Genomic DNA, 22,975 nt, shown 5'->3' with positions numbered 1-22,975 from the left:
TAATTTAACATTATATCATTCCTAAATAGATGACACCTTTTTTAAAAAACTGTGAGTATGGTTCCATAGCCTGAATGTGTCATGATTTGTTCTACTCTTCTTTAAATAGACATTCAAATATTTTACAAGTTTTGGCCAAGAAGCAGCAGTTTAGATCTAGAAAGCATTGAGCTAGAAACTGACTTCAGCCACTTTGAAACAAAGTTCTTTGACCAAGGTCACTCAAAGAGCTAATCAGAAATCCCCTGAAGTCCCCATGATCGAGTCCTGTGAGCCGAGCATTCCCTGTGCTCACAAATACCTCAGCCCTGGAGAGGGAGGGGTTGTGTGCAGCAGGAGGAGCAAGAAAAGCAATGATGAGGTGAAGAGGTTGCGTATCTAGCGATGGCTTGTTCATGCAGATGTTGGTTCAGGAGCAGCTTTGTGCCAGGTACTATAACTGAAGTGTATGTAGTCCTTGTTCCCCAGAGGCTTACTCTCAAGTTGACTGCAGCCTCCCCCACATATTAACATGGAGACTGTTGAGAGTAGAGACATTAGTATAATTTCTTGGGCACCCAATATTATTAATCACCTTTGAGATACACTACAATCTGTATGTGACTGAATGTGCCATTAAGAAAATAATCAGTAGCCAAAAAAAAAAAAAAAAATCAGTAGCTAAGATAAAAGGTAAAGTACATGGTGTAAGAGGTGCGGGGTGGGAGGAGTTCAAGGAGAGGAAACCCTCATAGGCTGGGGTGTGCGGGAGTCAGAAGTCCCCTGGAGAAGGTGGCATCTAGAGGGATGTGTGGGGAAAGGACCCAAGTTGTAACAGGTGAAAGGAGGGGGAGAAGCAGGGGTGTTGCACTGGCATGTAGAGAGAGAGAGGGGAAGATGAGAGGCGCAGTGGCAGCCCATGTGAGAGATAATGAGGGGCTAGAACTGGGAAAAGACACATAAGAGAAAAGATAGAGGTGGTGGACAAGATAGGACTTTGCAACTACCTGATGGACGTGGGAGACTAGGGACTAAGGTAGGCAGGCAGCAGGGATGACTCAGGTTTCCAGCCTTAATACCTAAGAGGAGAGTGCTGCCATTAACAGGAATAAGAACAACAGGAGGAGGGGCTGGGAGAGGGAAAAGAATTAATATGGTTGAGAATGTGTGTCATTTGAGGTAGTGGTCAAGAATCTAAGTGAACAGATCATCTGAGCATTTGAAAATTCAAGTCTTAAGCTTCAGCACAGGTGGCAGCTGGAGATAACAGATTTGAACACTGTTTCTTAAAAAGACTGGTTAAGGTTAGGGGAGTGGGTGAAATCAACCTGGGGAAGGAAGAAGAGAGGTGTAGACAAAACCTTGGGGACTGATTATATCTAAGGGGTGAAAGAAAGGATAGGGACAGACAGAAGGAAAAAGAATGATGAGAGATCTTTGGTGCTGTGTAACCAAGCTGTGGGAGGATTTTTTAAAAAGAGAGCTCAATCCGCATTGAGTGGGCATATATTTGTTGTACTGAACTGACCACCAAACAGCCCTGGAAACAAAGAGAAGGAGTTTATGTGGTCTTATTAGCATGAGGTCCATACCATTTCTGTCCTTTATCGAGCCCATCTTTGCAGGAAATGTTCCCTTGGTATCTCTAATTTTCTTGAAGAGATCTCTAGTCTTACCCATTCTGTTGTTTTCCTCTATTTCTTTGCATTGATCACCGAGGAAGGCTTTTTTATCTCTCCTTGCTATTTGGAACTCTGCATTCAGATGGGAATATCTTTCCTTTTCTCCTTTGCTTTTCGCTTCTCTTCTTTTCACAGCTATTTGTAAGGCCTCCTCAGACAGCCATTTTGCTTTTTTGCATTTCTTTTCCATGGGGATGGTCTTAATCCCTGTCTCCTGTACAATGTCACGAACCTTCGTCCATAGTTCATCAGGCACTCTATCAAATCTAGTCCCTTAAATCTATTTCTCACTTCCACTATATAATCATAAGGGATTTGATTTAGGTCATACCTGAATGGTCTAGTGGTTTTCCCTACTTTTCTTCAATTTAAGTCTGAATTTGGCAATAAGGAGTTCATGATCTGAGCCACAGTCAGCTCCCAGTCTTGTTTTTGCTGCCTGTATAGAGTTTCTCCATCTTTGGCTGCAAAGAATGTAATCAATCTGATTTCGGTGTTGACCATCTGGTGATGTCCATGTGTAGAGTCTTCTCTTGTGTTGTTGGAAGAGGGTGTTTCCTATGACCATTGCGTTCTCTTGGTAAAACTCTATTAGCCTTTGCCCTGCTTCATTCTGTGTTCCAAGGCCAAATTTGCCCGTCACTCCAGGTGTTTCCTGACTTCCTACTTTTGCATTCCAGTCCACTATAATGAAAAGGAGACATCTATTTTGGATGTTAGTTCTAAAAGGTCTTGTAGGTCTTCATAGAAACATTCAACTTCAGCTTCTTCATCGTTACTGGTTGGGCCATAGGCTTGGATTACAGTGATATTGAATGGTTTGCCTTGGAAATGAAGAGAGATCATTCTGTCATTTTTGAGATTGCATCCAAGTACTGCATTTCAGACTGTTTTGTTGACCATGATGGCTACTCCATTTCTTCTAAGGGATTCCTGCCCACAGTAGTAGGCAAATTTGGAAAACTCAGCAGTGGCCACAGGACTGGAAAAGGTCAGTTTTCATTCCAGTCCCCAAGAAAAGCAATGCCAAAGAATGCTCGGACTACCACACAATTGCACTCATCTCACATGCTAGTAAAGTAATGCTCAAAATTCTCCAAGCCAAGCTTCAGCAATACATGAACCATGAATTTCCAGATGTTCAAGCTGGTTTTAGAAAAGGCAGAGGAACCAGAGATCAAATTGCCAACATCCACTAGATCATCAAAAAAGCCAAGAGAGTTCCAGAAAAACATCTATTTCTGCTTTATTGACTATGCCAAAACCTTTGACCGTGTGGATCACAATAAACTGTGGAAAATTCTTAAAGAGATGGGAATACCAGACCACCTGACCTGCCTCTTGAGAAACCTGTATGCAGGTCAGGAAGCAGCAGTTAGAACTGGACATGGACCAACAGACTGGTTCCACATAGGAAAAGGAGTACGTCAAGGCTGTATATTGTCACCTCGCTTATTTAACTTATATGCAGAGTACATCATGAGAAACGCCAGGCTGGAAGAAGCACAAGCTGGAATCAAGTTTGCCGGGAGAAATATCAATAACCTCAGATATGCAGGCAACACCACCCTTATGGCAGAAAGTGAAGAGGAACTAAAAAGCCTCTTGATGAAAGTGAAAGAGGAGAGTGAAAAAGTTGGTTTAAAGCTCAACATTCAGAAAACTAAGATCATGGCATCTGGTCCCATCACTTCCTGGGAAATAGATGGGGAAACAGTGGAAACAATGTCAGACTTTATTTTGGGGGGCTCCAGAATCACTGCAGATGGTGATTGCAGCCATGAAATTAAAAGATGCTTACTCCTTGGAAGGAAAGTTATGACCAACCTGTATAGCATATTTAAAAGCAGATACATTACTTTGCCAACAAATGTCCGTCTAGTCAAGGCTATGGTTTTTCCAGTGGTCATGTATGGATGTGAGAGTTGGACGGTGAAGAAAGCTGAGCACCGAAGAATTGATGCTTTCGAACTGTGGTGTGGGAGAAGACTCTTAAGAGTCCCTTGGACTGCAAGGAGATCCAACCAGTCCATCCTGATAAGTCCTGGGTGTTCATTGGAAGGACTGATGTTGAAGCTGAAACTCCAATACTTTGGCCACCTCATGCGAAGAGTTGACTCATTGGAAAAGACCCTAATGCTGGGAGGGATTGCGGGCAGGAGGAGAAGGGGATGACAGAGGATGAGATGGCTGGATGGCATCACCAGCTCAATGGACATGGGTTTGGGTGGACTCCGGGAGTTGGTGATGGACAGGGAGACCTGGTGTGCTTTGATTCATGGGGTCGCAAAGAGTCAGACACGACTGAGCGACTGAACTGAACTGATTAGCATGAGGCAGTGTCCTTCTCCAGCACCATTTGGAAGTTTTAGAACAGAAAAAGGGGAGAGCAGGCCTTGGGTGGAGAAGGGAACTGACCCTGAGATGCAGGCTGAACGAGGAGGTGTTTGACTGACCCGCAGCTACGGGGGGCGGCAGTGGACGTCAGGTGAGCAGCAGGTCCCACAAGGGGAGGGAGTGGACGTAGAAACACAGGGAAGTTGCCGTTGGAGAAGAGCAGGAGTCAGCAAACTGCAACCCACAGCCAACTGCAGCCCTCCCCTGGTTTTATAAAGGAAGTGCTACAGATGACCGTCCCACCGGCCCTTTACAGAAAAAGTTTGCTGATCCTGGAAAAGAGTTTCAGGGTTGGAGTTTCAGTGGTCAAGTAACAGTGAGATTGGAGTAGGAGCTGGACATGCCACTTGTGTGGCTGAAAAGCGGAGGTGGCCGCCACTGGAGAGGCACTGGGGAGCTGCGCAGCCCGAGTGCTCTGAGCATGACCAGTGAGAGCGCTGAGCTCCCCTCACCGCGCCGGAGGCGGGGGGGGGGGGGATAGAAAGCTGAGGTTACTGAAGAAGGGGATGCAGCTGCCTGCGGGTCCCTGCGGGCTTCCGGAAGATCAGACGAGGAGGATGTGAGCATGAGGAAACAGAACGTTTCCTAGATGTGCAGCCCTGGGCACAGGCAGCAGGGTGTTTACTGACACCCCAGCCCTGGATCCCACAAGCCCCTCCAGTGAATAGTCCTGGTCTGTGGGTGGGGGCGGAGCCATAGTGCCCCCTGTTCTGGTAAACGGGTGGCATTCTGAGAGAAGATGGCATAGCTGGTGGCCTGAGAACTGGCTTCTGAAGATGTGCCGTGGAGCAGCTATTGGGAAGTAGCTAAGGGGGTGTGGAATAGACACCACCACCCCACACATCCAGGTGGGCCTAGTGGTTTGAGTAGAAGTGCCCGGTGTCCCTTCTGAGCCTGGGCACCATGCTGAAGGATGAGAACAGTGTACCTGTTTTCTAAGAAAACTGTCCAGTTCCCCTAAAATCAAATTCTGGTTCTCCCAGGACGGCAGTGCAATTAGACGATTCTATGAGGTCCTGCCCCCCTTCCCCAGGTGAGGAGACTTCCTCTGCTACAGCCTTGGAGGATGGGGTTCCAGTTCACCCAGTCCACTAGCTTGTTTCTTTATAGTCACCAGATGATAGATTTCAGAGAAGGGGGCTGGGCGGTGGGCCATTTCATGGTCTCCTAACTCCCTTGGCACTTTTAGGTTATTCTGTGTTTTTCTGTTTCTAAAGTAAAACATTTATTTGTTTTCTGGATTGTAAAAGGATTTTTTTTTTTTTGATAAGTGGAAACATACATTCTCAACTCCCTAAACTCCTGAAGGGAAGACAATGCGCTAGGTTGCTGGGGAGGCTGTGCTGAGGCGTCAGCACCCCCACATGCTCCCGGGAGCTCTGTGCATCCACTGTCTGCTCCTCCATCTCTTTCCTCTGTTGGGTCCACGGGTAGAACCGGTGAGGTGGGCCGGCCACCCTAGCCGGGTCACAGCCACATCTCACTCAGCTTCTCCGCTTATTATGAGGCAGATACAGCCCCCACCCCACCCCACCCCACCCCAAGCAGGCGGACGGGACAGACTCCCCGCCGCAGTCCTAATTCTCTCTCTTCTCCATCTTCTTGTTCTGCAGGGGTATTCCCTCAACAGATACCAAGCCCGCCCAGCCCAGGGCTATGAGCACAGCAGGCACAGGCACCAGCAGCCGGAGCGGGTACCTTATCGTGACAGTTTCCAGCTCCAGCAAATAGAGTTTCTCAAGGGGCAGCTCACAGAAGTGCCCCTATTTGGAAAGCAGCCACCGTCATTGCTACCGTTACCCCCTGGACTCCAGCCGAGGTTTCCAGGACCACCTGCCAGAGGCAGGCCCTTCCAGATCCGAGGTGTCCCCAGGGGCGTGCCTCTCAGAAGTCAGGTACTCCCAAGACGGTTCCAGCATCCTTCCCCACGTGGCCACTTTCAGCCATGGAGAGGTGTTGATAGGCTCTCCTCACATTTCCAGGGACTGACCATCAGCCAGGATCGGGAACGAAGGACCCTAGAGCTCTTGGATGAGCTTGGGGACGGGAAGGCCACCACAGCGCGTGATCTGGCCCGGAAGCTGCAAGCCCCGAAGAAGGACATCAACCGAGTCCTATACTCTCTGGCAGAGCAGGGTAAGCTGCACCAAGAGGCAGGATCTCCCCCTTTGTGGAGAGCCACAGTCCCGGGTCAGGCTCAGAACCAGCCCAGCCCAGTAACAAGGGCAGACAGTCCAACCCCAGGAGCTCCAAGCCCAGACTCCAGTGTGGAAGCTGAAGACCGAAGCTCCCCGTTTGGCTTGGAAGAGCCTCCTGAGCCTCCCGACATGGCTGAGATCAAGGAAAAGATCTGTGACTACCTGTTCAATGTGTCCAACTCCTCTGCCCTGAACTTGGCCAAGAACATCGGCTTCACTAAGGCCCGGGATGTGAACGCTGTGCTGATTGACCTGGAAAGGCAGGGGGATGTCTGCAGACAGGGCACCACCCCTCCCATATGGCATTTGACCGACAAGAAGCGAGAGAGGATACAGATCAAGAGAAACAAGGACAGTGTTCCCGAGACCACTCAAGCTGCTGCTGTCCTGGAGACCAGGAAAACCGCAGAGGCCCCCACCTGCAATTTACCGGCCTCAGACGCCTCCGACAGCACGGCCACCCCAGCAAAGGTGGAAAATGGGCAGGAACCCACCGTCAAGTTAAAAATCAAGCAAGAGGCCACAGCAGAGCCAATAAAACTGAAACCACCTGTTCATGACAACGGCCCCTCCAAAACAGGGTATGTTGACTTTGAAAACGGCCAGTGGGCCACAGATGACATCCCCGATGACTTGAATAGTATCCACGCTGCACCAGGTGAGTTCCGCGCCATCATGGAGATGCCCTCCTTCTACAGTCATGGCTTGCCACGGTGCTCGCCCTACAAGAAGCTGACAGAGTGCCAGCTGAAGAATCCCATCAGCGGCCTGTTAGAGTATGCCCAGTTCGCTAGTCAGACCTGTGAGTTCAACATGATAGAGCAGAGCGGACCACCCCATGAACCTCGGTAAGAGACCACCCAGGAATTCTGCCTCAGGTTGGGGTCAGGCGCTCTTGCTCCTGACACAGTCTCAGCCGACTTGTGAGCAGTGCCGGTTGATGGCCCCTGTCTTTTCCCTCTTCCTTTCTACTTGTGGGCTGCGTCATCCTTGTCTGGCCCTTCCTCTGTCTCTTGAGCAGGGAACATAGACCTCAGCCTAGCCAGAGTCTTGGCTGAGCAAGGGGGAGGTTGGCACTCTTGGCTAAAACGAAGCTTCTTTGGAGATGATTAGCTTCCATGCAGCAGTGCCATGCCTGCCTCCTAAGGCCAGAGGTAATGAAGGCTTGATGCCCCTCCCGCCCCCTTCTGTGTGCCATCCTCCTCCACCCCGGCCCACCCCCCCCCCCCAACAGCTGAGCTCCCCTTGGGAGATGCACAAACATCTGGCTGCACACCAGAGTAAGGGTGGGTTGTGCTGCTAAGTAGCAGTGGGTTCAAACCACCCCACCCCTCCCGCCTCCCGCCCAGCTCCCGTAGGGAAGGGATGCACGTGTAGGGTGTGCACGGCTGCCTGCCTCTTGAAGGTGGTGGTTCTAATTTTACAAGCTGCCTCCGCACAGATGGGTGGGCTAGCACTTGCTGCTGCTTCTAAGCTGTGAAATCAGAAATTACCTCACTCAGACAGCTGGCCTGGCCCGGCACCGTAGGCGCTTCCAAGCCAGCAGACAGATAGAGGAAGACAGGTGGGCCCAGGAGGAGCTGCTGCAGGGCCTAGCAGAGATCAAAGACCACTAAAGCCAAGTGGCTGCCCGCCGCAACTAGAGAGCACCCCAGCAGAGAGCCCTGCTAACCTTTACGTTAGCTGTAGGCCGCTGTCTGATGAGAGTAATGATTCCCAGTGGCGACCCTGCCTCCTTATCTGACCGTCTTAATGGCACTGAGATGACATTGCAGGGGAGCTGTGAGGAAGAGAGGGTGCATCCAAAAGCTGGCAGGGTCAGGACGGGTGTGCTTCTGTCTGGGGTGGAGGTAGGATGGCCGTCCTTCCTTCTCCCTTCGTCCCTCTCCCGAGTTGGGGCACAGGAGTGGGTTTTGTGGTTAACCTTTCTTTGGACTCCAGCTGTAAGAAACATTGATGCCATGTTCAAATATTTCAGAAGACCCAGGAAATAAGAAATTTGACCTACTTTTCTAAATGAAATCCCAGATTGAGCAAAGAGCTGAACCAATTTGAAAGCTTGAACAAAAGCGGACTAAGCTAAGTCCAGGGGCCTAGAACAAATGCCTTTTGGTTCTCTGCATAACAAGGAGATATGCCTTTCATCTTAGGCGGCAGACAAATAGAGCTGTAGGATGACTCAAAAGAAACCATGAGAGCAGTGTATCTTTGAGGGTAGGTTGGGGACGAAAACAGGTCCCCCAGAGTGGCAGGCATCTGATCCCCATAGGTGTCTGGAGAGTGTGAGACTGCGCTGGGAGAAGCCTTGGCTTTCTTTAGGAACTGCCCTTGAGGTGGCCGAGTCTACCACCATTGCTTTATGGTAAAGGCTCTTTGGTTGCTAACAAGATTATAATGGTGATTTTAGCTCATCATTTTTTGTACAGATTTGATCTTAATTTATTGCTAAAGGATAGTGGGTTTCCCTTGAGCTAATTTCTTATTACCTGTGGCTGCGTTTGCTCTAATGAGCTTGGAGAGAGAGAGTCACTGGCTGCTTTGTTTCCAAAAAAGTAGGAGTGGGCTGTGCCTGCCAAGGGACGGGAGTCCCTTGGGCTGCTCTCCGTCTCCTTCACAAGTCAGCAGGCCCCTTAGCATAGCAGGAAATTCCAGGGTGAAGATCTCTTTGGAGAGGGCAGAAGGGATGGCCTAGACTCGTGTTCACACATCTAATCACTTTCCATCAAGATTTAAATTCCAAGTTGTCATCAGTGGCCGAGAGTTTCCCCCAGCTGAAGCTGGCAGCAAGAAAGTGGCCAAGCAGGATGCAGCCATGAAAGCCATGACAATTCTGCTTGAGGAAGCTAAAGCCAAGGACAGTGGAAGATCAGAAGACTCATACCACTACTCCTCAGAGAAAGAATCAGAGAAGGTAGGCGTCCTGTCCTCTGGGAGGACATCATTCACTGTCCACATCTGTGAAGTACTAGACCATCATCTGACCCTCTTGAAACAACCTCGGCCTGCCCAATCCATTCTCTGTCTCAGAGTCAGCTTCCCGCTGTCCCCTCTCCCCTGCCTCAGCAACCCACCTTTCCTCTTTTCATATCCAGCTCTCCTTCTCGTGCCCCTCCCAACCTAACTAATTGCAGAATTTCAGAGTTGAAAGAGGCATTAAAATTTATTGAATCCGATCTCTTCTCTTGGCGGATACAAAATGAAACCAAGGACATTTAAGTAACTGATCTGCAAGGCCTAGAAAATCCCCGCAACCCTCTTCCTTTAGAAAGCCAGCCCCAAACATGCAGTTGACCGAAAGAAGTTCTCCCGTCCCCATTCCCTCTGCTGTGACAGAACAACCAATGTTTTCTGTCTGTTTTTGTTGTTTTCTTTTGTCTCATTTTCTCCACAGACTGCAGAGTCCCAGACTGCCAGCCCTTCAGCAGCACCCTTCCTTTCCGGGAAGAGCCCCGTCACTACATTGCTTGAGTGTGTGCACAAGCTGGGGAGCTCCTGCGAATTCCGTCTCCTCTCCAGAGAAGGCCCTGCCCATGACCCCAAGTACACCTCTTGTGTCATGTATCTCTGCTGAGGTTTTATCAAAAAAGAGAGAGATATATTTTCTTCCTTGCCTCCTCGAGCTGGCAGATTATTTCCCTGAGCAGTCACTCCTGTTTTCAGTATGGAAAATGGGGGGCCTTGAGAGCATGGTTGATGCTTGTGGAGCAGAGAATCTGGGATTAGGAGTTCACAGGGCAAACCAGGGGCCGAGCACGAGGGAGATACATGGCTTGAAGGTTACTGGTGGTGGGACTAAGAGGTGCAAGACCCAGGTCTCCCTGAGAAGCTCTCTGCTCTGAGGCTCTGCAGACTTACATGTTCTAGAGAAGGGTTCCTGGAGGAGATGAAATTAGGTTGATGCTTAATTAGGGGTCACTTGGGCTGCGAGAGACTGGGGGCAGCAGGAGGGTGAAAGGCAGCGGCTCTTCAAGGCAGAAGTGACTGCGTGAGCCACGGCACAGAGGCGATGTGTGCGAGGAGATGACGAGTCCTAAAGGGCGACACCCTGACAGAGGCTAGGTAAAGCTCTTCTATCAAAACCAGTTTAATCCTCTCCTTTCGTCTCCTGTCAGGTTCCAATACTGTGTTGCGATGGGAACCCATACTTTCCCCACTGCCAGTGCCCCAAGCAAGAAGGCAGCGAAGCACATGGCTGCAGAGGAGGCCATGAAGGCCCTGCAAGGGGAGGCGACCAGCTCAGCGTCTTCTGACGACCAGGTGGGCGTTTTCTACTCACGGGTGCAGGCCGTTTTTAGCAACTGAGTGGCGTAGGATGGCCCATAGGCCCCTCAGAGTTTCCATGAAGTGTTCACGGTTCCTCTTCGGCTGATTCTCCTTCAGCCCGGAAGTACGAACACGGAATCATTCGATACCTTGGAATCAGTGATGCCCAACAAGGTCAGGAGGATCAGTGAGCTCGTCAGATACCTGAACACCAACCCAGTGGGAGGCCTGTTGGAGTACGCCCGCTCCCACGGCTTTGCTGCTGAGTTCAAGTTGGTTGACCAGTCCGGACCTCCTCACGAGCCCAAGTGAGTGTTCCAGTCCTGGCTACAGCCTTGTGTCACAGGGTGAGACAGCCTATAATCCAGGAAAAGGAAGGATGTGTATTAGCTGTGAATGACAGGAGGGGCATGTTGAGAGAGCCCTGTCCCCAGGGCCTCTGAGAAGACACTAGATTAGCCATCTTGAAAAGATACCTACTCTTCCAGTGAGTGTGAGCCTTTAAAATTTTTTTAAACAAGTTTTAATTTTTAAATGAATATGTACACCCATAGAGAATCATTCAGGCTGATTGAAAAGATGTGCAGTTAAAAGGCCTCATTTCTATTTTATACTTCTAGTTTCCTTCCCTAGACTCATATACTATTACCAGTTTCTTGAGTCCATGCACACATTAGCCTGTTTTTCTTCCTCTGTTTTTTAGAGTAAGTATATATCATCTTCTGTTCTACTTAACCATGTGCCTCAGAGGTCATTACAAATAAGTGTGTATAGACCTACCACATAAATGCTCCATTGAATACATATTTACAGTTTTTAAATTGCTTTACTAAATAAGAGATATAAAAGGCCCTCTTAAAACAGACACTCAACTACCTACCTCGCAGTTTAAGACGGAGAATGTTATTACTATTTGAAGCCCCACCTTGCATAACTTCTGTAACCAACTTCCCATGATACTCAGGTTGGTTTTGGTCTCATTCTTAAAAGCAGTCTTGCAGTGAACATCGGGCCCTGCATGTCTTTGTCTGCATGTACAAACTTGTCTCTGGTATAAATGTTCAGGAGTGGAAGTTCTAAGCCGTGAGTCTTATACATTGTTTTTTAAGTTTTTAAAATAGGTAATAGATTATGCAAAATTAAAAATATTATTCAAAAATAAAAATATAAAAAGCTCATTCTCACTTTCACCCAGCTCTTGCCTACATACATACACACACACACATACACACCCCAACATGTAATAACTTTGCACTATTACATATCCTTCCAGAGTGTCCATATAAATGCAAGCAGCTATATTCCCTTTCATTACACAGAAATACATATATGCATTAATTTCTAGCTTGCTTTTTACACATAAAATTATTATCTTAGAAAATTTTTCATTTCACTTTCTGCAAAGTATAGTGTTTCAGTGTACAGATTTATCATGATTTATTTAACCAGCCCCAGTTAATGAATACTTGGATTGTTTCCAAACTTGGTTTTATAACAAGGCTACAATGAATAACATATGTGTATTTAAAGTTTTGGTAAATTTTGCCAAATTTTCCTCCAGTGAAATTATACCAGTCTATGCTTCCACCAACAGCATATAAAGAATGTCTCTTCCTCTACCTCATAAGCGTTCTAAAAGGCGAAAAATGGTATCTCCGTGCAGTGGAAAGCCTAGTCCACACCAGGATATTTATTATTACTATTTACTACATTAATAGGTCAAAGGAGAAACACCACATTGTCATCTCCTGAAGTTCCAAAGAGACATATAGTAAAATTCAGCATCCACTCAGATGAAGAAAGCAAGTTGTTAAGAAAGCAGAAATTATTGAATACGTCCTTTGCATGTCTGAAGTCAAAAACCAGCAGCTTAATGTTAAACCCAGAACTGTTCCCGTTAAAGTCGGGAAGAAGGTGTGGCTGCCAGTGTCATCACTATTTAATATCATTCCGGAATTCCTAGCTAATGCAAGCAGTTTAGAAAAAGAAGCAAGTGTAAAGAGAGGAAAGGGAAGGTAAAGTTACCACTATTTGCAGATGATTTGATAGTATGCCTGGAATATTCGTGAGAAAACTGAAGAAATACTGAGATGAAGCAGAGTTTAGGAGAGCAGGGGACTATAAAATGATGTGTAAGAGTCAAGAACTTTTCTTGTATTTAGTAATAAGCAGTTAGAAAATGTAATAGAAAATATCCTATTTGCAACTTTAGCTAAAAAGATAAGTGAGTCAGGCACGTTCCTAATAGGGAATATGTGGGTTCCACATTAGATAAAATGCCAAAAACCTGGGGACCATCTCCCCTATCCAGTTCACCTCCTTCAGCCAAACTATCCTTGAAGAAAAGAAAAAAGGAGGTGTTAGTTGCTCAGTTGTGTCTGACTCTTTGCAGCCCCATGGACCGTAGCCTGCCATGCTCCTCTGTCCATAGAATTCTCCAGGCAAGAACCCTGGAGTGGGTAGCCATTCCCTTCTCCAGGGGATTTTCCCGACCCAGTGATCGAACCCAGGTCTCCCACATTGCAGGCAGATTCTTTCATTTCTGAGCCACCGGGGAAGCTCTGTTTATTGTACCTACAATTTCTACCCCAAATCCCTTCCTCCTCTTTCTGCCTCCAGTGTCAACACTCTCTCAGCTAAGCCATTGTCTTTTCTCACCTAAACCAGGAAATAGTCTCCTGGTCTCTCTGCGTTTATTTATTCATTCAACAGATATCTATACAGGACATTGTATTTGTTAGAACGGGAGTCAGATATCAATAATCATATAAAGAAATGTAAGATCTTGTATTTGATAGATTATGAAGAGCTCACATTGCATGATGTGATGAGAATCTACTGGCGTGGCTTGACTCAGTACAGGGAGAGACTTCCCTGAGAAGTGATCCATGAGCTGAGACCTTAGTACCCCCAGGTCTGCAGAGCTAGTAAAGGGCTGCAGGAAGGCCAGTGTGGGTGGAGCAGAGAGCACGGGAGGGCCTGAAGGGGAGACCTTGTGAGCCATGTCATCCTCCTGCCTCACAAGCAGTAGGGAGCCACTGAAGGGTTTTAAGGGAGATTCACTGCCACCCCCCCCCCCACCCCGACTTTTGCCCTCTCCATGGCATTTTTCCTACTATATTTTTATACTGCCTTTTCTTTCCTACTCTAAGAAAAGCAGTTCAGACCTTTGTCTTCAAATTTCCAACAAAACCCCTTTCTCGCTCTAAACTGATGATCTTACTTAATTGAGAAATTGTTGTTCAGTCGTTCAGTCTTGTCTGACTCTTTGCGAGCTCGTGGACTGCAGCACACCAGGCTTCCCTCACCTTGACCATCTCCCGGAGCTTGCTTAAGCTCATGTCCATTGAGTTGGTGATGCCATTCAAGCATTTCATCCTCTGTCGTCCCCTTCTCCTCCTGCCTTCAGTCTTTCCCAGCATCAGGGTCTTTTCCAATGAGTCAGGTCTTCGCATCAGGTGGCCAGAGTATTTTAGCTTCAGCTTCAGCATCAGTCCTTCCAGTGAATATTCAGGATTAATTTCCTTTAGGATTGACTGGTTTGATCTCCTTACCGTCCAAGGGACTCTCAAGAGTCTTCTCCAACACCATAGTTCGAAAGCATCAATTATTTGGCAGTCAGCCTTGTTTATGGTCCAGCTGCCACATCCATATATGACTACTGAAAAAACCACAGCTTTGACTAGATGGACCTTGGTCGGCAAAGTAGTGTCTCTGCTTTTTAATATGCTGTCTTCCAGGGAGACATAGCTTTTCTTCCAAGGAGCAAGTGTCTTTTAATTTCATGGCTGCAGTCATTGTCTGCAGTGATTTTAGAGCCCAAGAATATAAAGTCTGTCACTGTTTCCCCATCTGTTTGCCATGAAGTGATGGGACTGGATGCCATGATCTTAGTTTTTTGAATGTTAAGTTTTAAGCCAGATTTTTCACTCTTCCTCTTTCACCTTCATCAAGAAGCCCTTTAGTTCCTCTTCTCTTTCTGCCATAATGGTGCTATAATCTACATATCTGAGGTTGTTGATATATCTCCCAGCAATCTTGATTCAAGCTTGTGTTTCATCTAGCCCAGAATTTTGTGTGATATACTCTGCATATAAGTTAAAGCAGAGTGACAGTATTCAGCCTTGACATACTAACTCCTATCACAGTTTTGAACCAGTCCATTGTTCCATGTCTGGGTCTAATCGTTGTTTCTTGATCTGTAAGACCTGTATGCAGGTAGGTAAGTATGGTGGTCTAGTATTCCCATCTCTTTAAGAATTTTCCACAGATTGTTGTGAACCACACAAAGGCTTTAGCATAGTCAGTGAAGCAGAAATATATGTTTTTCTGGAATTTCTTGCTTTTTCTATGATCCAGCGAATGTTGGCAATTTGATCTCTGGTTCTTCTGCCTTTTCTAAATCCAGCTTGAACATCTGCAGTTTCTCAGTTCACATACTGTTGAAGCCTAACTTGGAGGATTTTGTGCATTACTTTGCTAACATGTGAAATGAGTGCAATTATGCAGTAGTTTGAACATTCTTTGGGATTGGAATGAAAACTGACCTTTTTCAGTCCTGTGGCCACTGGTAAGTTTGCTGGCTTATTGAATACAGCACTTTAACAGCATCGTCTTTTAGGATTTGAAATAGCTCAGCTGAAATTCCATCACCTCCACTAGCTTTGTTTGTAGTGATGCTTCCTAAGGCCCACTTGACTTCGCACTCCAAGAATGGCTGGCTCTAGGTGAGCAATCATACCATTGTGGTTATCTGGGTCATTAAGATCTTTTTTGTATAGTTCTTCTGTGTATTCTTGCTGCCTCTTCTTAAAATCTTCTGCTTCCGTTAGGTCCATACCATTTCTATCTTTTATTGTGCCCATCTTTGCATGAAATGTTCCCTTGGTATCTCTAATTTTCTTGAAGAGATCTCTAGTCTTTCCCATTCTGTTGTTTTCCTCTATCTCTTTGCATTGTTCACTTGGGAAGGCTTTCTTATTCTGCTTGCTATTCTTTGGAACTCTGCATTCACATGGGTATATCTTTCCTTTCCTCCTTTGCCTTTTGCTTCTCTTCTTTCTTCAGCTCTCTGTAAGGCCTCCTCAGACACCGTTCTGCCTTTTTGCATCTCTTTTACTTGGGGGTGGTTTTGATCACCGCCTCCTGTACATCGCTACAAAGCTGTATCCATGGTTCTTCAGGCACTCTATCAGATCTAATCCCTTGAATCTATCTGTCACTCCCATTGTATAATTGTAAGGGATTTGATTTAGATCATACTTGAATGGCCTAGTGGTTTTCCCTACTTTTTTCAATTTAAGTCTGAATTTGGCAATAAGGAGTTCATGCTGTGAGCCACAGTCAGCTCCCGGTCTTGTTTTTGCTGACTATATAGAGCTTCTCCATCTTCAGCTGCAAAGATTATAATCAAGATGATTTCAGTATTGACCATCTGGTGATGTCCATGTGTAGAGTCGTCTCTTGTGTTGTTGGAAGAGAGCATTTGCTGTGACTGGTGCATTCTCTTGGCAAAACTCTGTTAGCCTTTCCCCTGCTTCATTTTGTACTCCAGGGCCAAACTTGCCTGTTACTCCAGGTATCTCTTGACTTCCTACTTCTGCATTCCAGTCCCCTATGATGAAAGGAACATCTTATTTTGGTGTTAGTTCTAGAAGATCTTGTAGGTCTTCATAGACCGTTCAACTTCAGCTTCTTTGGCATTAGTGTTGGGGCATAGACTTGGATTACTGTGATATGGTTTGCCTTGGAAACGAACAGAGATCATTCTGTCGTTTCTGAGATTGCACCCAAGTAGTGCATTTTGGACTCTTTTGTTGACTATGAGGACTACTCCATTTCTTCTAAGTGATTCTTGCCCACAATAGTAGATAGTAGCAGTAACAATCCTTACTTTCCCATCACCAAATCCACCTTCCTCCATGCATCTGCACATGACATCTGTACTGGTGTGCAGGAAGCATCCTCCTTCCATCCCGTGCCCTGCATCCCCTCCACCTCGTCCTGTCCTTCCATTTTCTCACCCTCTTATTATCAATTGCTCCAGAGCTCTGTTGGATCATTCCCAGTAGCCTACACACATGCCTGTGCCCATCTGCTAAAACCCTTCCCTTGACCCTACATCTCCCTCCAAATGCCACCTCATCTCTCTGCTCCCCTCACAGCCAGACCTCTCAATATAATTGTTTATACTCAGTGTCTTCATTGGTGCACTTCCTTTACTCATTCCAATTAGGCTTTTGTCCCCAGCATCCCACTGAAAGGCTAACCACTAGCCATATGTGGTTGCTGAGCACTTGAAATGTGGCTGTGTAACTGAGGAACTGAATTATCAGTTGTATTGAATTTTAATTAAAGTTAGCAGCCTCATGTAGCCAGTGGCTATCATATTGGACAGTGAAGCTCTAGTGGATCCTAATTGCACAACTAAGAAACTTTGTTCTATATACTGTTGTTGTTCAGTCACTAAGTCGTATCCGACTCTGCAACCCCATGGACTTAGCGTGCCAGGCTTCTCTGTCCTCCACTATCTCCCAGAGTTTGCTCACTTTCATGTCCATTGAATCCATGATGCTATCTAACCATCTCATCTTCTGCCTCCCCCTTCTCCTTTTGCTTTCAATCTTATTTTTATGTGTACATATATAGGTATGTGTATATGTTTGTATGGGTATCTCTTTGTGCCTAAGAGTTCATATTCTTTTCAAATACACAGAACACTTATGAAATTCTCCTGGATCCCTCAGGTCAAGATTCTACACAGTTTGGTCCCATTCCCTCTCTTCAACATCTCTTCATGCCTCTGTGCTTTTCCTTCATAAACTTTAGCCCACTGGCTTGCACAGTCGGCATCATCAAAGAAAGGAGCAAAGACATTCAGATGCTTATGACAAGCAAGGAATAGTGAGACACTCAGTGTGGTTGACCAGAAAGATGGATTCCTTTCACTGCCTTGAGCTAACTGATAAATCCTGATACTGAAACTTTTGTTCTATGCAGTTAGATTATCAAAAAAACTGGGTTTCTCTAAAGCAGGTTGGGATCTGGTTAAAAGCTGGGATTCTTGAAACTTTGTCTGGTAGCTACCCAAACTGTCTGGCTCCATCACTTCCTTCCCTCTGTGTTTGTGGAGATGCCTAGCCAGGAAGCAAGGGGAACCACAGGCCACTCCCCTCCCTCCCTAGCAGCACCACCTGCCTCCCTGCTCTGTCTCTGCCCAAGGTACACTCCCCTCCCTAGTTTTCTCAAGGCCTCCAGGAATCTAAAGTGAAAGTGTAGTCGCTCAGTTGTGTCCGACTCTGTGATCCCATGGACTGTAGCCTACCAGGTTCCTCTGTCCATGGGATTATCCAGGCAAGAATACTGGAGTGGATTGCCATTTCCTTCTCCAGGGGATCTTCCAGACCCAAGGATCGAACTCGGATCTCCCGCATTGTGGGCAGACTGTCTACCGTCTGAGCCACCAGGGAATCCCCTAGAAATCTAAAAGTAACTCCTAATAAAGGTGTGGTTCCCTGAGCTAAGGCCAGCCTTGCTCTCAGACCTCTCCAGGTTAAGTCCTCTTGAGCTAATCAGGAAATGAATGAGGAAGTGGAATTAGGTACTTAAAAAATCAGAGCATTAGAAACAGTGATTCAAGCAGGAAGAAAGTTATTCCCGTCTCATTTTTGCTTAAGTTAAAAAGGAAGTCCACATGTGGTATTAGTATTTCTTTAAAGCCTCTCTAATACTTACTAAATTTCCTTTTTGATACAGACAGGCTTAGAGCCTTTACAATCCATAGTGTCTCGTCAGAATTTAATAACTTGATTTTATCCTGTTCAGTTTATTTATAACCACCTTCCGTGTATGGCAAGTGATCCTGATTTTTCATTTACAGTAGTGATACAAAGTGTCCTTTTAAAATGTATTTACATTTAAAAAGAGTCAATTTAGAGAAAAATATTAAGTAAGTAATACTCAGGTGATACCTGGGTATAGCAGAAACCACACTATGATTCAGGAACATTCAAAGTCTAGGAAGTGATGCCTTAGGAACAGAGCTGTCGGGAGTGATGAGGCCACACGTCGGCCAGCCTGGCCTCCCCCCGAGCAAAACCAGCCCTTTCCTGGGGCAGCTGTCCAGGCCCGGTACGTGTCTTTACTCCCTGCTTCTCACCCCAAGGTTCGTTTACCAAGCCAAAGTTGGGGGTCGCTGGTTCCCAGCCGTCTGCGCGCACAGCAAGAAGCAAGGCAAGCAGGAAGCTGCAGATGCGGCCCTCCGCGTTTTGATTGGGGAGGACGAGAAGGCAGAGCGCATGGGTTTCACAGAGGTAACCCCAGTGACAGGGGCCAGTCTCAGAAGAACTATGCTCCTCCTCTCAAGGTCCCCAGAAGCAAAGCGAAAGACAGTTAAGCCGTCTACTTTTGGTGCTATCTTTTTTTGGGGGTCCTGCTAACTCCTATCTGGGTGGAGTCAGCTCTTAAGTTGCTGTCATGTGAACTGTCCCTCGGCTTTAACATTAGCCTCCATAGCGCTGGGGTGCTAGTGCAAGAGGGGGAAGAGATGACCCACGAGTCGAGCAGTACTCGACCTCCCCGCCCTGCCTGAAACATGGTGGACGCAGGCGAGGCTCTGTGGCCCTGACACGGCCTCCTGTCCCCACAGCTTCCTCTCACGGGCAGCACCTTCCACGACCAGATAGCCATGCTGAGCCACCGGTGCTTCAATGCCCTCACCAACAGTTTCCAGCCCTCCTTACTCGGCCGCAAGATCCTGGCTGCCATCATCATGAAGAAAGACTCTGACGACCTAGGTGTTGTGGTCAGCCTGGGGACAGGTAAGTGGGCTCTGAAATGTGTCCCCCCAGCTCTCCATGCCCTGTGGTGACTGCACGCACCTCCTTATTCTCCTCTGTGGGTGAATTTAAGGCAGAAAGAAGACTCATGTTATATTTTAGCTACAGTTTATTCAGAGCAAGGAATGAATTCTCATATCCTAGGAAAAAGAATACAGGAGTCAGGATTGATAAATTGAGGCTATTTGTACTTTCAGGCTTTAAGAACCAACAGCCTGTATCCTACTCATCATTGTTTACCTTTGGAAATTTCACATTTGCTTTAAATGCCTTTCCAGGGAATCGCTGTGTGAAAGGAGATTCTCTGAGCCTGAAGGGAGAGACTGTCAATGACTGTCATGCAGAGATCATCTCCCGGAGAGGCTTCATCAGGTGAGCAAGATCGCAGGGTGTCGGGTCTCTGACACCACCTCACAGGCAGGTCCTCAGCCCTGCAGTGTCAGCCTTTGAACTTCTTACTGAATCAGTCCCTCTGTGACATGGCTACATCCCTCTCCTCGGCCTGCTGTGGAAGAGTGCTGTCTTTTCCCGCTAACTCCACTTCAAGCCCCCTTTAAAAAACACATGATGACCTCTTGATCTTCAGTGCTATGGGGATGAGGAGGCCTTCCGTCTCCATTTGAGGACCTACAAACAAACCCACTGTCCTGCCAGCTTTCCTCTCCAGTTCATCTTTAATTTGTGAAGGGAAAGAAGCCACAGCCTCTTATAGTTCCTGAATCAATTTGTTCTGCCCTAAAATTGCTGTCGCTGCCAGAGCAAGAAGCTCTTGGCAGAATTGTAACTGACCTAAAAGGTTAACTTAACTGTAAGAAATGCTGAGGTCTCCCATGGAGAGTTTCCACCACCTCTTTCAACCTGAGAAACAGTGAAAGGTCTGCACCGTTAAGGCTTTTCCTTACTTGGGATCAGATTATAGAAGCAACCACTGTTCTCAGAATCAAAGCAGTCTTCTTAACCAGACTTTCTTCTTATAGGTTTCTCTACAGCGAGTTAATGAAATACAACCCCCAGACAGCGAAGGATAGTATATTTGAACCTGCTAAAGGAGGAGAAAAGCTTCAAATAAAAAAGAGCGTGTCGTTCCATCTCTATATCAGGTCTGTACAATCTCTGTTGTCACCGCCCGCCGGCTTTCCAGGACTGGGTGTCTGAATGGTTTCCTCGTCCATAATTCAGAGCTTGTTCAGTGGGCCATGCTCAACTCTTGTTTGAGGTCTACACCCCAGTGTGGAATGACTCACACTTCTACCCACTCCAGTAGCCCGTGATAGGCTTCAGAAAAAAAAAAAAAAACCTTGTTTCTGCCACATGGAGCTGTTCTTGAGCCCTAGGCAACCGAAGAGATCCATGCACACAGGTGGGTGTTGACAGACGCCCCTGTCTTGCAGCACGGCCCCGTGTGGAGATGGGGCCCTCTTTGACAAGTCCTGCAGCGACCGAGCTGTGGAGAGCACAGACTCCCGCCACTACCCTGTCTTCGAGAATCCCAAACAAGGCAAGCTCCGCACCAAGGTAGAGAACGGTGAGTAACACGTCCTCCGTCTCCCACAGAAAGTCTCTGCAAAGCCCCAGGCCCATCACAGGGCCAGGGCACAGCTGCAGGGTTTCTGCCGTCAGTGGGTGGGACACCAGGGTCTTGTCTCCAGGGAGAGGGAAGATGTAGGTCGGGAAAGGTCTATGGGAAGATCGGGATTCCATTTTGAATTAGTCTGCTGGGGGGATCTCCAGTCAAATAGGAGGCAGAGGTACCCATCTAGAGCTCAGAGGAGAGAGGTGGCTGTAAATAAAAGTTTGGGAGTTATCCTCCTTCGGTTGATCTTTATGGCCATGGAAATGGATGGGATCACCTCAGGGAAGGTTGGAGAAAATGGAAAGAAAACGATGCAGAACAAGCCTGAGGCGTTAACAGCAGGACTCTGCGCGCCCGCTCCCCCTCCTGCCTAGTTGGCCTCTGATTCTGCCCCTTGTCTGCCAGCTCCTCCTCCTCCACTGTCCTCCCATGTCTGCTCACCGTCCCCTCACGTCCACTCCATTCCCTTCAGGCCATCCTCCTGCAGTCATCAGAGTGACCCTCAAACAGAGGTCATATCGCTTCCCTGCTAAAAACCCTGAAGTCTAAACACAGAGCTCCCATGTGACCCGGCAGTTCACTCCTAGAAACATCCCCAAGAGAAATGAAAATATACCCACACAAAAACTAACACAGGCCAGCTACCCCTTCTGTCAGCATTGCCACTCTTGGGGCTGAGGAGGCTCCAGGCTGCCACATCATCACTGCATTTGCTGCGCTGGCCCTGCGCTTTACAGCCCTGCAGAGTCTCCTTTTTTTCCTCTCAATTTTTCCCCCCGCAGTCTCCCATTGTGGAGACCCAGGGAGAAAAAATGAATACAGAATGTTTATAGCAGCAATGTTCCTAATAGCCCAAAAGTAGAGACAACCCCAGTGTCCATCAACTGATGAATGGATAAACGAAATGAAGTATATCCATAAAATGGGATATCATTTGATACATGCCACAACATGAAGGAACCTAGGAAACAGTGTTAAGAAGGGAAAGAAGCCAGTCACAAAAAAGATTTTGTATTACGTGGCTCCCACGTTTTCATTACTTAAAACATCTAGAATAGGAAAATCCATAAAGAAGGAAAATAAATTAGGGGCCGTCTGGGCCAGCGGTGGAAGGGGCTGGAGGGAAATGGGGTATGACAGCTAATGGATAGGAAGCTTCCTTGGAGGGTGATGAAATGTTCTCATATTGATTGTGGTGATGGCTGCACAAGTCTGTGAATACACTAAAAATTATTATGTACTCTAAACGGGCAGATTGTATCTCATTAAAGTTCACTGGAAACGAAAAGCCCACCACCCTGCTGTGGTTTCCCACGAAAGCAAACCCCGCAGCTGCAGCCGTGCTGGTTCTTCGTCAGGTCCCTCAACAGCTAAACCCTCTGCTGCCCCAGGGCCTTTGCTTTTGCTCAACTGTGTGTCTGAAACACTCTTTCTCAGCCGTTTCTTCTTTCCTTCGTGTCTCAGCCCCCCGACAATCCTGTCCCAGGAGATTCCCTGACCTGTCCATTATACCTCCCTCAAACCATCTACAATCGTTACGTGTGCATCAGCTAACTTGTTTAGTGTCTGTTCCCTTTCTGCTCCCTCACTCCCATCAGCCTTCTAGGAACACAAGGATCTGATTTGGTTTTGCTCACCATTGCTTCCCGGCACCCAGCCTAGTACCCAGCACCAAGTAGCTGCTGTGAAATACTCAAAGAACAAATGAGTGAGAAGCCTCTGGCCCGAGTCTAAGGAGCAGAAAATGCCACACCAGGGAGGGGCCTGGCCAGCGGCCCTTGCAGATCTAACCCAAGTCTCTCATCCAGGGGAAGGCACGATCCCAGTGGAGTCCAGTGACATTGTGCCCACGTGGGACGGCATTCGTCTGGGAGAGAGACTCCGCACCATGTCCTGCAGTGACAAAATCCTGCGCTGGAATGTGCTGGGCCTGCAGGGGGCACTGTTGACCCACTTCCTGCAGCCTGTGTATCTCAAATCCGTCACTCTGGGTAAGGACTTACCTTGGGAGCTGGAACCCGACTGTCATCCTGGTTCCCAGATCCC

The 22,975-nt window shown here is 47.2% G+C and overlaps 1 protein-coding gene across 7 annotated transcripts in view; it reads left to right on the top strand.

The window, feature by feature from the left end:
- ADAR (adenosine deaminase RNA specific) overlaps nucleotides 1–22,975 on the top strand; it is a 52,280-nt gene that overhangs the window by 25,165 nt on the left and 4,140 nt on the right. For 3 of the 7 annotated variants that reach the window (XM_020887388.2, XM_020887394.2, XM_020887389.2), the window contains 11 exons: nucleotides 5,672–7,104; nucleotides 8,984–9,167; nucleotides 9,648–9,796; nucleotides 10,369–10,513; nucleotides 10,637–10,827; nucleotides 18,684–18,909; nucleotides 19,167–19,338; nucleotides 19,635–19,728; nucleotides 20,334–20,456; nucleotides 20,748–20,881; nucleotides 22,738–22,920. In XM_020887388.2, the coding sequence (XP_020743047.2) occupies nucleotides 5,672–7,104; nucleotides 8,984–9,167; nucleotides 9,648–9,796; nucleotides 10,369–10,513; nucleotides 10,637–10,827; nucleotides 18,684–18,909; nucleotides 19,167–19,338; nucleotides 19,635–19,728; nucleotides 20,334–20,456; nucleotides 20,748–20,881; nucleotides 22,738–22,920 (3,034 nt within the window). The remainder of the gene's footprint in view (nucleotides 1–5,671; nucleotides 7,105–8,983; nucleotides 9,168–9,647; nucleotides 9,797–10,368; nucleotides 10,514–10,636; nucleotides 10,828–18,683; nucleotides 18,910–19,166; nucleotides 19,339–19,634; nucleotides 19,729–20,333; nucleotides 20,457–20,747; nucleotides 20,882–22,737; nucleotides 22,921–22,975) is intronic. The other 4 variants (XM_070467425.1, XM_070467423.1, XM_070467424.1 and 1 more) reach the window with 4 other exon arrangements.

The sequence above is a fragment of the Odocoileus virginianus genome, chromosome 5, assembly GCF_023699985.2.
Source record: "Odocoileus virginianus isolate 20LAN1187 ecotype Illinois chromosome 5, Ovbor_1.2, whole genome shotgun sequence".
NCBI lineage: Eukaryota > Metazoa > Chordata > Mammalia > Artiodactyla > Cervidae > Odocoileus > Odocoileus virginianus.
The sequence above is the reverse complement of the archived record's forward strand: the minus strand, read 5'-3'. Positions and strand labels throughout refer to the sequence as shown.